The following is a 15429-nucleotide window of genomic DNA, read 5'->3' on the forward strand; positions in this document are numbered from 1 at the left end:
TTTCTTTATAGATTAAATTGTATATTGCATTGTGCGAACAGTGTGTGAACACATGTATATTATGTATCCAAAAATAAAATTGTGTTAAGACTTTCATGATTAATAATTAATGTTAACTGACCAATTAATTATCATGAAATTAATTAACTTAATAAATATTAATTAATCAATCAATTAATAATCTTTTAAATTATTATATTAATTAATTTAATTAAATTAATTGCTATTATAGTTACAAATCGACTTAATGAATTAAAAAAATTGGTTAAATCTTTGGATGCTGATATTTTCCATAGATTTACGTCTAAATTCGTTATTGAATATTTCTAATTTTGATTAAGAGTCTAATTCATAAATTAGAGGTATATTAATGTCGGATACGTGTTTTTCACAAGGTAAATGCGTTGCATAACGGTTGAGCTGGAGTTCGGAGGCGTCCATACATTGTTCATCGAGATTGATGTTTAGCTAAACGAGTTAAATTTAGACGAGAGCCCGAAAATGATGGACGGCCTTCTATATTGGCACAGATTGACTAAGGAGTGAAATCTTAATCGCGCGCAACAGTTCTGGCAGTCACCGGAAAGAGTTTTCAAGAATAACACGATGCATCTTGCAATTCCCAATCGCGCTTAATGAACCTGTGCATATTAATTTCGTAACAATCTTGAATCTGCCAATACGTACAGTGTGTCAACGATTATCTGGAACAGATCTGGTGGCGTTTTTGTCAAGAAGTTACGCCTAACATTCACAATGCCTTAATATAACTCGAGGTAACGAAACTCGTTGCTCTTCAAGCAACATTAGCCGATGGTGGGATCTTGTCTTCTACCAATCCTGGAGCAGAAGGTGGGAAGGTGCGACACGGTACACGCAAGTAATGGGTGGGGGTGGTGATGCGGTTCCTGGAGGAATTTCGGGATCACAAGGCCCGAGCGCGCGAATCCTGCATCGCCTGATCCAGTCTACGATCGCACGTAGAGCGGCGAAGAACGCATTCCTGGACCTAAGTGATCTTGAAGATAAAAAACTTAAAGTGTTTTCATGTAATAACAATTTACAATTAAAAATTATCGACTGTTACAACGGCAATAATTCGCAATTAGTTCGTGGTAATTCAAGCATTCGTGAGTATCGCAGGTCTTCTTTAAATGCAGATCGATCAAAGCGAGTTTCATAAAAATATTACAATATTATACATTATTTAATTATAAAGGTCTCAAACCGGTGCGATGTGGAAAGAAAGTAAAAATTAGTTATTGTCATTGCTATACATATAAATTTGAAAAAAAATGATTGATCGATTTCTTATCTATAAGGAATAAAGAAAAATTTTATTGAATAATTATGTCTGTAAGTGAATAATAAATTTAATATATATGTCATAACACAGATCTGTCCACATCGATCAAAAAATGCCACCAGCAGGCCACGAGACAAAGAATCTTCTGATGACGTATTTCATCCTTATTTTTCTATTAATCTCGCTTTGGGTATTATACTCGGGATTGTTTTTTTAAGCACAACAGACATTCCTCACCATGGTGAGTTGAGTATATCAATGAATGCATTCTTGATTTGAAAAATATGTGCATTAAGTGTTCCGAATACTTTCGCATTTTTTTACTTTAATTTCGATATTATTGGAAAATTGCATAAAATGAAAACTTTATACTTTTTCATTTAGAATTATCTAAATGTATTCGTAGCTTTTATTCATAGCTAAATGAAGTTACAGAAATAAGACTATGAGGTTAAGAAGGTTTCGTGTTAAGTTAGTCATTGAAATCTCCGAGTAGTAAGCGGAAAATTTCATTATTCATCTTGCTTCATTTTAATCCTATATACCTTAGTATCTTATGATGTGATATTATTTTTAACGTTGCTTTATTAATTATAAATTATTCGATTAAGTGATCAATAACGTGAACTCAAATTGCATTTAACATTTTAAATATGGAACATTGTACATTTTTAGGGCTGAACAACAGAGAAAGTAAGGCGGATGCATTCAGAGGATCCAAGATCGTCACGGATACCTCGTTCGGAGCTCGCCAATTCTCACTTATTATATTTTCTACAATTTAGGCGCCTCAAGACATGTTCTCCACATCACTTTTGACTGTTTAGTGACCGATTTCTGAGACACGCATGATTTAAAAATATATTTACCGGGTAATAGAAATAATTTTAAAAGTTTGTTCCCTGTTTTGCCAATTTCTTACAACTTCGTCGTGAAAATCGGCTATCGATATTACATTAATTATATTTTCTCAGATAATTAGCTACAAATACATTGTCTGAATTAAAAATAATATTTATTGTGTTATGAACATATCTACAGCTATAATTCGTCATTGAATTGTATTCATTTAAAGTCACCGAAATAAATATATCAGTTTGTTTTACGCGTGTTCGTTTATATCGAATGCATCTCATTTATCTTTAACTACGATATTAAAAATGTATTATAAAAAATTTCTTTAAAAATATGTTTGTAGTATATATTTTCAACACAACGCTACAAACGATAAAATAAATATTTTCGTTTGAAAAGCAGGCTAAAGTTTACTTTACTATTATTTACCATCGTACCGGAAATAACTTGTCATTATCGTCACTATTATCGAGGTATGCATATAAAACGGACTGCGATTAAAAAAAGAGACGCAATTGTGAAAAATATGGATTTCCTTAGCAGATGCAAACAGAGAGAACTTTGTAGAAATGTGAACGATGCTGCCCCGCAATATGTGGGCGTTTCTCCAAAAATAGTCGGCGCTTCCAGCTCTCGAAGTTCGACCGTATGTCCGCGTAGAACTAAATCGTATTTTCGACAGCGTACGCGAAAATAGACGACATGATTAGTACACATTTCAATGCTGGGCTGCAATTAGGGCTGTGTTAGCAAAAAGCTTTCAAATATTACGTAAGGCAGAAGCTCCCAAGACCGTATGACTCAAGTATCGAATTACTTGCTTATTGTATTCCAACACTTTTCAAATACTGGTTTTTAAGATATAAATATCCACCTTTTTCATGTCTTAAATATCTGCTATTCTCACCTTTTTATTCGAATTTATACATCTCGTACAATCGCCAAGTTAAATACGAAATCTCTAATAAATCACGCGTCGTTGCATGTTTCTTTCATTTCGATAAATATGTGTACTTGACCGTATCGGAATGTATCCCGTTATATTTGCACGTTGCTATTTCAAGTGTTCCTTATATTTTTGCCAACATTAACGAACAGGTGTAAACAGGTGCGAATAACGAAATGCACAAATTAAATGAGATGTATAAGTACGAAAATTGACGTGTCACGTTACATAACCGATCGAACGATATCCTTAAAAAAGGACTAGAAATTTCATTATTCGCAACGTAAATCATTTGTTATACAATTTAGTTTCGAAGAATCGCCCGCGCCGCACGGTATCACACTCGTCGTAGTAAATATGTATTTTCACGGGCGTGGACTTAAATGTTACGGCAACGCTCCAGTAACCGCTCGAAATAGATCTAATCGCTCCAGATTCGTAGTTGCTCGATGCGGCATCCGCACACCCAGTGTCCCGAAAGATGTTGTGTATGCTGCTGTAGAATGTCAATCGTTTTCTTATTTATCCTTTCGATGAAAATGTGATCGAATTTTTAATTATGGTGCATAATTTATAAACTCAATTAGATTGTTTAATACATCATTTGTGAAACTTCTAATCGACGACAATTATTTTGACTTGAGTTTAGAACGAAGAAATAATATGATGAAGTAAAAAATCTCCAAAGCACTTATGAAGCTGCATCCCAAGAAAAGGCTAAATATGCCACCCAGCGATGCTGAAAAGTTTTTCTCTTCTTTTAATTAAGACATTAAAATAGAGTGCAAGTATTCAATAGGGGAAATCGGCGCTAAATGGGCACCTGTTTTTTTTAATTGCAACTTTCAATAACAAAATAAACGATTTTAGTCAAATGATTATTAGCGTATTATAGAGTTATTATAAGACTACAAGATGGCAATAAAAAGTTTTGGTGTTTGCAACTTTATTTCATCCATATACACAAAAAACGATGTGATTCGGAAAATGAAATTTCAAAAATTACTTTTGACTATCAAAAACACGTTTGACTACCTAAACATAACAACGCGGCACCTAAACTAACCAAACTTCGTTGGTAAAGAAGACACACGAGATGCTATCTACAATATAAATTTGGAACTCATAAGATATATTTTTGCCACTCAAAATTCAAATGCCAGATTAGCCCCTGTGCCCATTTAGCCCCCGTCTCCCCTAAACACTAAGTAAAAATAATATAACATTAATATTATAACTTCACACTGAACAATGTAACTGTTAGAACATGTGTTATAAGATATCTAAGCCGAATAAAATCCAGCACTAAATAACGTCAAGTTTCTTAAAATTACTTAAAAACGCTCTTTACGCCTAGAGATATGCTTCAAAGATGTACCACGGGTACATAAAAGTACATAAAAAGGGGCTAAAGAATTAGAATCAGCAGCAACACACGTTATATTCATATGTACAGGGTGTTTCCAAATTAAATGGCAAAACTTCGGGAGCGTGTAGAGGAGTAAAAAACTAAGAAAAAAAGTCCTATAGACATATGCTCCTTTTACTTGAAATCGGTTGTTTTCTTGTCGAATTGAAAATGTTCCAGTCTCTCGCAATCTATTAAATGTCAACATAAACACTCTTCGGTTTGGCACTCTTCTGTTTGGAAATCGTCGTGCATATTCTCGCACCGCCTTTAAAGCATTACCGTTGCAGAAACCGTATACAAAAACCATATCAGCATATTCACTATTAGAATACGTACGCGGCATATTGCAAAAGACAAAATTCATCTACTGTTAAAGGCTTTCAAAGAGCGACTGACAAATTCATAACAGAAAGTGGAAAATGTAATCAAATATGTCGGTGCTAGATATGGCAAGAAATGTAAACATTTTTTTTCGATTTCTCTGAAACGGAGCAAAAACGAGCATATGTCTATAGGACTTTTTTTCTTAGTTTTTTACTCCTCTACACGCTCCCGAAGTTTTGCCATTTAATTTGGAAACACCCTGTATATAATAAGGTCTAATGTCAGAATTTAAAAATTTTTTTTTGTTTATTTACAAATATTTTATAGAACACATATTTTATTTTTGTAAGTGAGTAAATAACGATTTTATTCTCACCTAGTTTATTAATTTCAATATTCCCATAAAAAATATAAAAAAATAAATAAGTGGGCTTTATTCGGCTAATCTTCAGATATCTTATTACATTTATATTATTGAGTGTGAAATTATAACATTAATGTTATATTACTTTTAGTTGGTGTTTACTGGTTAGAAACGATTGCTTACCTAGCAAATATAATTCATCAGCAATCGGAATTGTATCCATTTCTATGAATGTAGCGGATTTCATAAATATTCTTAGAATGGATTGATTAGTTGAAATATTTTTACTGAAATAAATACAATAACATATATATATAGGTGTATATATATGTATATATATAGGGATGCAATATATTATATAATAGTATATGTATGTGGGCAACTTGAAAAGTTTCTTAAGTTTCGGAAAGAAAACAATATTTTTTCGGAAAAGTTTCTTTTTATTTTTTAATATAATCTCCCTTTAATTCAATACACTTTGTCCAGCGGTGCTCCAATTTCTTTAAGCCGTCCAAAAAATACGATGACTGAAATTCTGCAAAACGCGCGCTATCTCTGTGTGACTTAAGAAATTTTTCAAGTTGCCCACGTATATTTAAATTACACTTTGAGCGCGATGTGTTTTATTTTATTATTTACTACTTACAACGACAAAGGATTGTAATCCCGATCACCATTTAACATAAGCATGGAAGTCTGTAAATCGTACTGCACACTCTGGCATGGCGTAAAACATTCACACGTAAAATTTTCTCTAACAACATTTTGAACGATCCGTATTTTGTCCGCATTCTCGTAAAGGCATTGGAAATCTTCCCACTCGCATAGCTATAAGTATTAGGATATATTATTTATACAACCTGTTATAACTAAGATAATATAATTTAAAGAAATAATTTTATAAAATTTTATTTTAAAGTTACCCTTAATGAATGTTTTTCAGCTATAGGCGTGTAGTAGAGTGGCAAACAACCACAGGCTTGGAGAACAGCCTTGATAGAGCAGCTGGTAAAGCAATTGGAATATCCATACGTAGGAAAATAGTCCAATTTAGTTTTTTCATCTGCACAATTCTGAATCAGTTTACCGCTCATAGAATCTTGATGGTAATACCCACTGAGTTTTCTAATGATAATTGGATTTACGGAGGTCTATATCGTATCAAAGCAAAATCAGATATTATGCAAAATACTTGGAAAATGTTTCACTAAACATTTATTTAGAACATTAGAGAAAAGAATTTAAACTGTGTTTATAAGAATATATAATTACGTGTACATATCGCCCTTTTTGTAGAATTTGTCTAGCAGCTATAGTAGCGACATATTCCAGAGGATGATGAGAAAACACCTATATATCTCATATAAAAAATTATATTAATACCTTTTTGAATATCTATTTGAAGAAATGTGACAGACAAATATTTGTTATGAGAATTCGTGTGAATATAATTCTCTTTTTTAATACGTATTGTATATGAAAAATATAATTATTCGTGTCACGTTAAAAAAACATTAACATTGTATGTATCAACTTTGTACCACAAGACCAACGGAATTTGTTGAAGATTTGATGTATTTTTCGTCTATGTCATCATCCTCGATCAAAAAATGTCGGTTTAGAACAATTTGAAGACCGGTTCTTGGTCCGTAAAAAGGAGTTCTGAGAAGATCGTCGACTTTTGTGGCTCTAGTTTAAGTGAAATTAAGTTATAAGACAATTTTGTCATAATAATAATTAATATATAATAGCAATTAAGCAAATGTAATTATATATTGTAATATAATGATTACCTGCCGGTTTTTATGGACTCTTCGAGATGATAGTTGAAGGAACAACATATACCTGCGAAAGTATAAGATACCTTGAACAGTTCGCTGCAATTCTTATCAACGTCTTCCCATGTACAGGATTCGAATATGTCTTCGCAAGGTCGTAAAGCTTTTATAAAGTTTATCAGTGTCAAGTTATTTGTTTTCAACAGTAAATTAAAATTGTCTATATGATCTTTACCGCCAGGAGCGTTTTCATTCGCAAAAGCAGGTCCATATCTAAAAAAAATTTCGTGTCCTATTATTATTAAATATAAATCTTAGACATCACAAAGTTGTTTCTTTGTAATTAGGATTATTTATTTTTACAAATTATGTATACTATGAATAAAAAAAATATTCATACCTAACTAGAAACCTCCCTGTAGTGTACGACATATTATTTGGTAAACGCAAACTTGCAAATACTATGTTGCGTCTTGCAATTGGCGGTGGTATTAATGGACAAATAGTAAGAGCTGGGAAGGGGGCCATAAATATTGGGACGTGAAACGACTTAACAATGCTACGGATTGGATTAGCGTTGTAACGGTCCCAGAATTTATGCAGCATCAGAGTTAAGACTAAAAAAATGATATTTATATTTGACGAATTTTGACATGCATTAAGCAACGTAGCTAATCAATAATTAACTAAGATTAAGCTACTATTAACTCTTTAGCTATTACGTGCCATTTACTCATATAGTGGCTTCCTTCTAAAAAACTTATTAGCGGATTCAAAATTTGTCAGGAGGATCATTGGCACGCTCCAGGAGAGATTTTTTTTAAAGTTAAATATAAAAAAATAGAATATTAAATTATTATTTAAATTATTACATTGAAAAAATATTATTTAATGTATAATTCATAAAACGTTTTATTTAAAATTATATTAACACACAAAAAAGAATAATATAATGGAATATATGTTTTTTTCTCTCTAAGAGTTTCTTAAATTAAAAAATATTTTTGGAATATATTACTTTTGAGGCTTTCATCAGTGTTTTCTTCAGAGATGCTAAAGGTGTTATCGCCGTGTGATTTACTGCTAATATTTTTGGAATATTAAAATTGTGATTAGGCATCTCAGAAATATTACAGATATTATATAACATTTTATTATAATTTTTTTAAAAAAAGGAAACTTCAAGGGAAGATGGTCCCAATGCACTCCTCCCCCTCTCGTGGATCCGTTAATGAACTAAACGTTCTTTTTGGAATAAAATGTACACTATGGTTATTTTCTATGTTTGTTGCTATCAAGAAAGGATAGCAATTGTTTTGATCTGCATTTGTTTCAATGAAAAAGAATATTCGCGTTTCTTATAATAGCCGAATTTCGCTACAAGCTTTATAGTGAACACATAGCCAAAGACTTAAAAGTGCAAAAATGATATTATATCTGTATCAGTGTATGACTATACATTTGTTACTTACACACAAAACTACAGATTATAATTGCGGTCCAAAAGAGTTTTCCGATAATGCTGGATTTTATTTTCAAATTACTGAAATACTTCATGCCATGCACCGAACTGTCATATAGATATTCTTGTAAAAACTTGTGGACAATTTCTTTTCTGCTTTTTACTACTGGCTGATTATCAATAGGATACTCAACTAATTTTTCGTTCGTCCTTTTCGAGATTTCTACATGACTTACTGTAATCCTTTTCACTCTATGTCGCTTATGTTGCAAAGTATTTGATAACATGACGCAGATAAATTGGAAAATTCGAGGTTTTCTCAATATCTTCTTGATATTCACTGCTTACAAAATATTTTGTACAGAACCATTCGCTTGATAATGCTTCTTCTACGGTGTGTTACTTTATACTATTGTTTGATTAGAATCACGTTGATTTCATCGCTTCATAGAAAGTTGTGTTGCTACGATCAAACATGCAAACATACCGTGTCAAGGTTAATTTTATATAATTTATTATGTTTTGTAAAATTAATGAAATATGATGGTAAATCTGATAATCAGATAAATGCAGTACTTTAAACAGATTTATTTTCCGACGACTGTGTGTGCGATTAAAAGTATAAATCGATTGTAATACATATCTAAAATACAATATTATACACAGTGTCATCTTATGATTCATATGCTCGTTTTCACCAATGATTCACTTTAATCTTTACTTTAAAACTTACTCTTTATTTTTTTTTATTTTAAAAATTAGAAAAAGATAAAAAATAAATTGAAAAAGATTAAAATTAATCTATATTGGTGGAAACGGTCATTGACAGTTTTAAGAAAAATAGATAAGTTCTGTGAGAATTAAATCATATAATACACTTAAAATTTACTGTTCAACCTTTATTTACAGAATCTCACGAAAACAACGAGAAGGAATGCCTAGCCTAGAACACGTACAAATAAATAAGTAATACACAATGAAATATAAAAAGTTACGTATGTACAAAATGGAAAATTAATTATCAACATATCTCGCCAAAACGTTATCGCAATTGTTTTATACCACAAAGTGAGTTTCAATTTAACCAGTGCCTTTACGAGTGAAAATATTTGTGACTATTCAACGGTATCGTCACATTAGCTGTCAAAAATCTTGGAATAGAGCTAGTTGGTCTGGTGGTAAAGGCGGTTGGGAACGCCAGTCAGTTTCAGGATAATCATCGAAGCAGCTCGCATCACCCGGTGTTTTTACACGTGGCCTTATCGGGGGTGTCAAGGCTCTTTGCGGCACCTGTGAATATTGATCGATTGTTTAACTGCATTCCGACATCACAAAACGCATACACTGAAAAATAAATTTACTGTAATAACGAATTCGATTGGATGCACTAATACTAGTGCACAATGATGCATATTAAAAAGTAATTGTATATTGATCTAGTTTAAGTGTAAAAGTAAAATACAAATATTTTGAATAATAAAACGCCTAATACATATTTTATGAAACAGTGAAATATAGTAAGGATTTCGCGGTTTATTAAATATTTATATTAAACATGCATTTTTACATCGATTTGTATACGACGGTTTTAATGTGCACTCGTACTTCCAATCGAATTCGTTATTGTAAATCTTATATATATATTTCTTTGAATAGTACTATTTACTCAATAAAAAATGATAATTAAATCAAATAATTCGTTCTTGTATCAAATAAATATATTTTTAGTAAATAATTTAGTAAATATTTACTTACAAGGGAATACGAAAAAATGTCTTTTATTTTTGACCGATTTTAACTTATCCAAAACTTATTTGTCAATTGGTTATGTTCCCTTGTTATGTTCCCTTGTTAGAAATATTCAAACAAATATTTATTAAAATTTAATTTTTTTTTTAGTGTATGGTGACACTATTAAGTACTAATTTTTTAGCTTCTGCCATTTTTTATCTATCTGCATGTATGTATACAACGCGAAATCAAGCAGACTAATATCAAATTACCAAGGGCCATTCGACTAGCTTAAACCATCGATGCCTCTTCACGTCCTCAGCACCCTGCCTCATATTTCCTAATCTCTTCGTTCTGTCAGCGATCAATAATTTCTTGATCAGATCTTTCGCTATGGGATCCATGTGCTTTGGCCATTCTATCCTACCGCTCAGGATCTTCTCGTAGATCCCGAAAGGGTTGTCATCAAAGAATGGTGGATATCCCGCCAGCATTTCGTAAATTAAAACGCCTAACGCCCACCAGTCTACGGCTTTATTGTGTCCTTTGCTTTGAATTATTTCCGGCGCCAAATATTCTGGCGTTCCACACAAGGTCCATGTTCTAAAAATGTACGTTAATTATAGCCACGGTCTTACAATGTTTTGTTATGACACGCCGTTAAGAACAGGTGAAGTTGGCTGTAATATGCGCTAATTGCATGACACTGCATATCTTTATTTATTGTGATAGATAGTCCTTACCAATACAATTTAAACTTTACAGTACAATTTACACTTTAAGAAAGAAATAGAAAATGACATTAAATTGATGAATATTTTATTAAGTAAACTCGTTAATGTTACTTTTATGTACTGTTTTTCTACCGAAATATTCTTTGATTTAATTTAGTTTAAAATAACATTAACTTATCCAACCCTGTTATTAACAAGTAAATTTTAATCCATTTATCTTCAATTGTTATCTCAATTTATATTCTATTTCTAAATTATTCTTGTTTTCAAATGACTCACCTGTCCGTAAGTTTCTTGGAGAAGCCGAAATCGGTGATTTTGAGATGGCCTTGACTGTCAAGGAGAAGATTTTCTGGCTTGAGGTCTCTGTAAACTATATGCTTGATGTGCAGATAATCTAGAGCGCAAACTATTTCGGCTGCGTAGAAACAACTCGTGGGTCCTGCGAATCTTCCGGCCGCTCTTAAATAAGAGAAAAGCTCTCCACCGGCGACGAATTCCAGTAACATGTACACTCTGGCTTCGTCCCTGCCGTTCCATAACCTGAAAAGACGAATATCAGTTTGAAAACGAGGTGACAAAATCGAGCAAGCCAAGTTGTTACGCGAGCAGATCTCGATTTCGCTCCGCCGATTGAAAGAAAGTTCACCTCGCGAGCGGATCGATTTCTCTCGCTTCTATCCAGCTATTAATTGCGACGTGGCGCAAACTAGTTGAATAGCGTTTGCGTGTATCTGCTTAGTCTTGGCCAGGTTTTCAATCTGCTCCGCGAGAATCCTTTCCTTGACCGAGAAACGCAACACTTTCTTCATTCTCTTAGACGATTATATCGCGAATAAACACTCTTGAGATTGTCGGGGAATAATTGCCAACTATTATCAAATAATGTTTTCTATTTAATATAATAACAGACGTAATACTTACATATTGACGATGAAAGGGTGCTTAACTTCCTTCAGAATTGTAATTTCATTGCGCAAGTGCTCGACTTGCTTTAATCTGATTACGTCGACCATGGAGAGGATTTTTAATGCGAGAGGCGTTCCATGGTGCCTGCAGAGAACTACCCTGCCGAAGGTGCCTGTGCCTTAAAAAATCATATTTAAACATTTAGATATTAATTAGGATTTACATGCGCAACTTTAAAGATACTAATAAATTAGAACTCAAGATTATTTTATATCATAATAATTTTTCAAATAAATAGAAAATCATCAAGTACGGTTAAAGCTAACAATATTTTTAAGTGAATCTTACGATTTCCAGTTAAGCAAAAAAGAATACAATAAAGTTTACCAACTGATTTTGAATAATTACAGTAAAACAAAAAAACGCTTTGACTCTCGAAAATGAAAATCGGAGCTTAAGTCAAAGAAGAAAAATAAAAGTGCGCAAACGAATTTTCCACGAAGCTTAAATTGGAACAGCATAATGTAAAAAAGCGTTTTAAAAAGTAAACGATCTTTTTACGTTTCGCTGTTCCAATTTACACTTTCTAAAAGTTTCATTGACATTTCTGTTACTCTTCCTTTACATTTGATTTACACTCCTATTTTTATTTTTGCCAGAGGACGAACAAACCGTGGAGTTACATTTGATATCCCGATCTTACTATTTGTTATAAGGTTAATCGTCAATTTAACAATAATGTAATAAGCATCTTAATTATTTTTATTTTCCAACATCATAAATTAATTTTGTTAAACCAAAAAATCGTTCTCATAACAAGATATCGTAAGCTGATGAATAAATTCTATTATTGAACTGTCAATATTATGACCGAAATTCAATACAACACGATTTTATGAATAATTAAGTGCGCTTTTAGCAAAATATGTATAATAAACCAACTATTGAAGTGACCGTTAATTACCAACGCTTTCGACGTTCTTTTTAGCTGATATGCATTGCGCATAGCGATCTATTTAATGGACTTTCCCACGAATGCAGGTGACTCGGTTGTTCTGGTTAACGTACCGCAACCAATTAGCGAGCATGCAATGAGCCTTGGCCAAATTAAACAGCGAAATTGGCCGTCATATTGCAGTGCGGCCGCAAGATTTTACATGTTTATGTGCGCTTACATACTTGTGTCGAAAGTCTCGCGCATGGAATAGCGACGAAATTGGCCGCGCAGCAGGGGATAGTATGATACATGTCGTCTACCAGCAACGAGAAGACCGCTGCCAACGACGGCTCAAAACAGGTGTCAACGGTAAAACGACGAGCGTTTCCGGTGATGGCGTAGACGCTTTAAATACTCGACCGATACGAATTTAGATGACGTGTCGCGCGACAGTCTTGAACGAGATTGTCCAATTGATATTAAGAACCCAGGGAACGTGTAAAAGAACGTTTGAAAATTTTCGTTGCACTAAGTTGCAATAGCCCGAACGCATCTGGGGCTAAAATTACAAAAAATAGAAAAAGAGAGTCTCACGAGCCGAGCACCTTTCCTTTGCAATTTTCCGAACCATTCTCTCACATAATTCTGACTTTAACGAGCAGTTAAATATATACAGTGGGATATCCTCTTACTCTCTGGTGTCCTACTTTGAAAGCGGCGAATTTAATTTCTTCTCGCTGGTTATTTTTTCCCAAATTTGTGATCCAAAATATTATATTTTGATTATTGCAAACTGAGTTTGCTTCTCTTTATTTAGTTTTGCATAAATACATATAATACTCACAAATTTATATATCAGAATTTAACAACTTTCTAATAGTAGGTAATTTTATGCACCATTAAACATAAGAAATTTCTCTAATTGTAATTTTATATGTTTGTTAATGTAATTTTATAAGATATCAATATTTTAAAGGACATTTTATAAGTTTAGTTTCTTTTTTTTTGTACCGCGCTATTTATAAACAAAATATAAAATTCTCTAAAAACGAATATGATTATAGGAATAATATTTTTATAGAATTTCAATTCAAGAATTGTGTGTCGTATCGATTCATTCTTTACATTTGTAATGACCTAAAATATTATAGATAAATAAAAATTATGATTAAAATAAAATTTTAGAAAAAGATAGACAAACAATTTAATGTAAAATAATATAATCCCAATCTCTCAGACTTTCAACTAATATAATATTTCGAACTCACCAATAGTCTTGATGATTTCTAAATCGTCGATGTCGTAACGTGGCGGATCCTCCTGCGATCCCTCATCATCGGACGTGGTGTCCCCTGACATCGTTTACGGAATACTGTCAAGCCGAACGTCGTCAGAGAAAGTTTCTGATTTATTTCTCCCGGGCACTTCGACACGTGGAAAGAAGAAAGGAAGCTCTGGTTCAACGATCCACTCCACGATATTCTTAGACCACGTACCGACGAGGACTCGCTCCCATATCTGCTCTTCGTGACTTCAATTTGTAACGTGGTTTCCGAGAAACGACTTTGTTAGTCTTCGATGTAATGATTGTGAGTTTAAATATATAAGAATCACCCGGCACTTTGATCGTCTTCGAAGACGACAGCACGCGTTTCTCGAATTTTTCTCGGGTTGGAAAACACCTCACGATCGATATTGCTTTAAGGAAGTGTTCTCATAACATACTGTTCGAAAGCGAGTATGCGTGTCTCCATCAACGACTCTCCTTCCCTATGGCTCACGTTCGGAATAGTGAAAATGTGTGTGTCAATTTCTCAAGTGTCATTTAACCAACGGCAAAAGTGTGTGCCGCGGTAAAACGCGTTTTCGAACGTGCAAAACGAGTTTGCTTTTCACGTTTCCACATATGGCGTTGAATGGTTTTATCGTCGAATTTTATTCGACTCTCCCATGCTCCGATTAAATATCATTTTAGAAAAAAAAGTGCGATGGCGAACTCGCCATGCGAGCGTGCTGCCGCGATTCTTTCTTGGAGGTATACCGTGCGAATGGTATTTGCAATCGGAACGGTAGCGTTCACCCGTTCACTTCGTATTCCTAGATACTTGTTTTGCAACTTCGTTAACTAAGCTGTCATCGTTGGTTCTAAGTTCAAACGCGTCTCTCACGGTACAATTCTAATTTTTTTCAATTCTATGATTCAAGAGTAGCACATTATTTAACTCTGACATGCAACAGCTGAACAGCGCACGTGAGTGATTGCTGCAGTTATTAAACTTAACTTCCCAGAAACGTCAGACTACACTAACACCAATGCGATTTCTGACAAGCGCTTTGATCAGCGAAGCACATCGCAGCGGAGTTATTTCGTGTCATTTTCCCATCGTATTTATCGAAACGTCAGGTCTTCAAACGCTGGCTGAAGGATGATTACCGTGTCATCTCTGGATCCTGTGCAGCACGCAGTTCGGATGCCAACCAGAACTAAACTGGTCACCCAGGGGTCTGAAAAGGCCGTCTATCCTTCTATTGCCCCCTCTCTTTCCTTTGACCCCCCATTCGCTGCCAGCTCGCGCGCTTACTCTCACTGAGCATCTCGTCTGTACCATGTAGCCGGAGAGATTTATAAGAACCGTATAAGAATCGATCTCGAGAAAGATCGGCTCGATACG

General features: G+C 33.6%; 2 protein-coding genes and 1 long non-coding RNA gene across 3 annotated transcripts; 1 reads left to right on the forward strand and 2 right to left on the reverse strand.

Annotated features, from left to right (window-relative positions):
• Positions 1-386: 386 nt before the first annotated feature.
• Positions 387-7593, reverse strand: LOC108723721 (sodium channel protein Nach). Its single transcript, XM_018449651.1, has 7 exons — positions 7385-7593; positions 7000-7257; positions 6748-6895; positions 6479-6556; positions 6130-6357; positions 5853-6034; positions 387-1018 (listed from the first exon to the last, which is right to left on the reverse strand). The coding sequence occupies exons 1-7, from the start codon at positions 7588-7590 to the stop codon at positions 832-834; spliced, it is 1287 nt and encodes a 428-aa protein (XP_018305153.1). The 5' UTR covers positions 7591-7593; the 3' UTR covers positions 387-831.
• Positions 951-2385, forward strand: LOC108723722 (uncharacterized). The gene is made up of 3 exons (XR_001936662.1): positions 951-1130; positions 1397-1547; positions 1982-2385. It is a non-coding gene; the product is annotated as an uncharacterized lncRNA (long non-coding RNA).
• A 1743-nt stretch (positions 7594-9336) lies between the features above and the next one.
• Pka-C3 (Protein kinase, cAMP-dependent, catalytic subunit 3) lies at positions 9337-15224 on the reverse strand. Its single transcript, XM_018449605.1, has 5 exons — positions 14026-15224; positions 11836-11998; positions 11191-11454; positions 10450-10780; positions 9337-9736 (listed from the first exon to the last, which is right to left on the reverse strand). Exons 1-5 carry the CDS (start codon positions 14114-14116, stop codon positions 9590-9592), a joined length of 996 nt encoding a protein of 331 aa, XP_018305107.1. The 5' UTR covers positions 14117-15224; the 3' UTR covers positions 9337-9589.
• Positions 15225-15429: the final 205 nt, after the last annotated feature.

Source organism: Mycetomoellerius zeteki, unplaced genomic scaffold (assembly GCF_001594055.1).
Source record: "Mycetomoellerius zeteki isolate Tzet28-1 unplaced genomic scaffold, Tzet1.0 scaffold25, whole genome shotgun sequence".
NCBI classification, from domain to species: domain Eukaryota; kingdom Metazoa; phylum Arthropoda; class Insecta; order Hymenoptera; family Formicidae; genus Mycetomoellerius; species Mycetomoellerius zeteki.

Excerpts from the sequence above, each read along its gene's own strand:
- LOC108723721 (XM_018449651.1), bottom strand. The coding sequence starts at position 7,590 with ATGCTGCATAAATTCTGGGACCGTTACAACGCTAATCCAATCCGTAGC. Across the intron at positions 6,896-6,999 it reads GAGTCCATAAAAACCGGCAG|AGCCACAAAAGTCGACGATC; the intron begins GTAATCATTATA and ends CACTTAAACTAG. Across the intron at positions 6,035-6,129 it reads CTGAAAAACATTCATTAAGG|CTATGCGAGTGGGAAGATTT; the intron begins GTAACTTTAAAA and ends TAATACTTATAG.
- Pka-C3 (XM_018449605.1), bottom strand. The coding sequence starts at position 14,116 with ATGTCAGGGGACACCACGTCCGATGATGAGGGATCGCAGGAGGATCCG. Across the intron at positions 11,999-14,025 it reads AGAAATCATCAAGACTATTG|GCACAGGCACCTTCGGCAGG; the intron begins GTGAGTTCGAAA and ends TGATTTTTTAAG. Across the intron at positions 10,781-11,190 it reads TCCAAGAAACTTACGGACAG|AACATGGACCTTGTGTGGAA; the intron begins GTGAGTCATTTG and ends GTACATTTTTAG.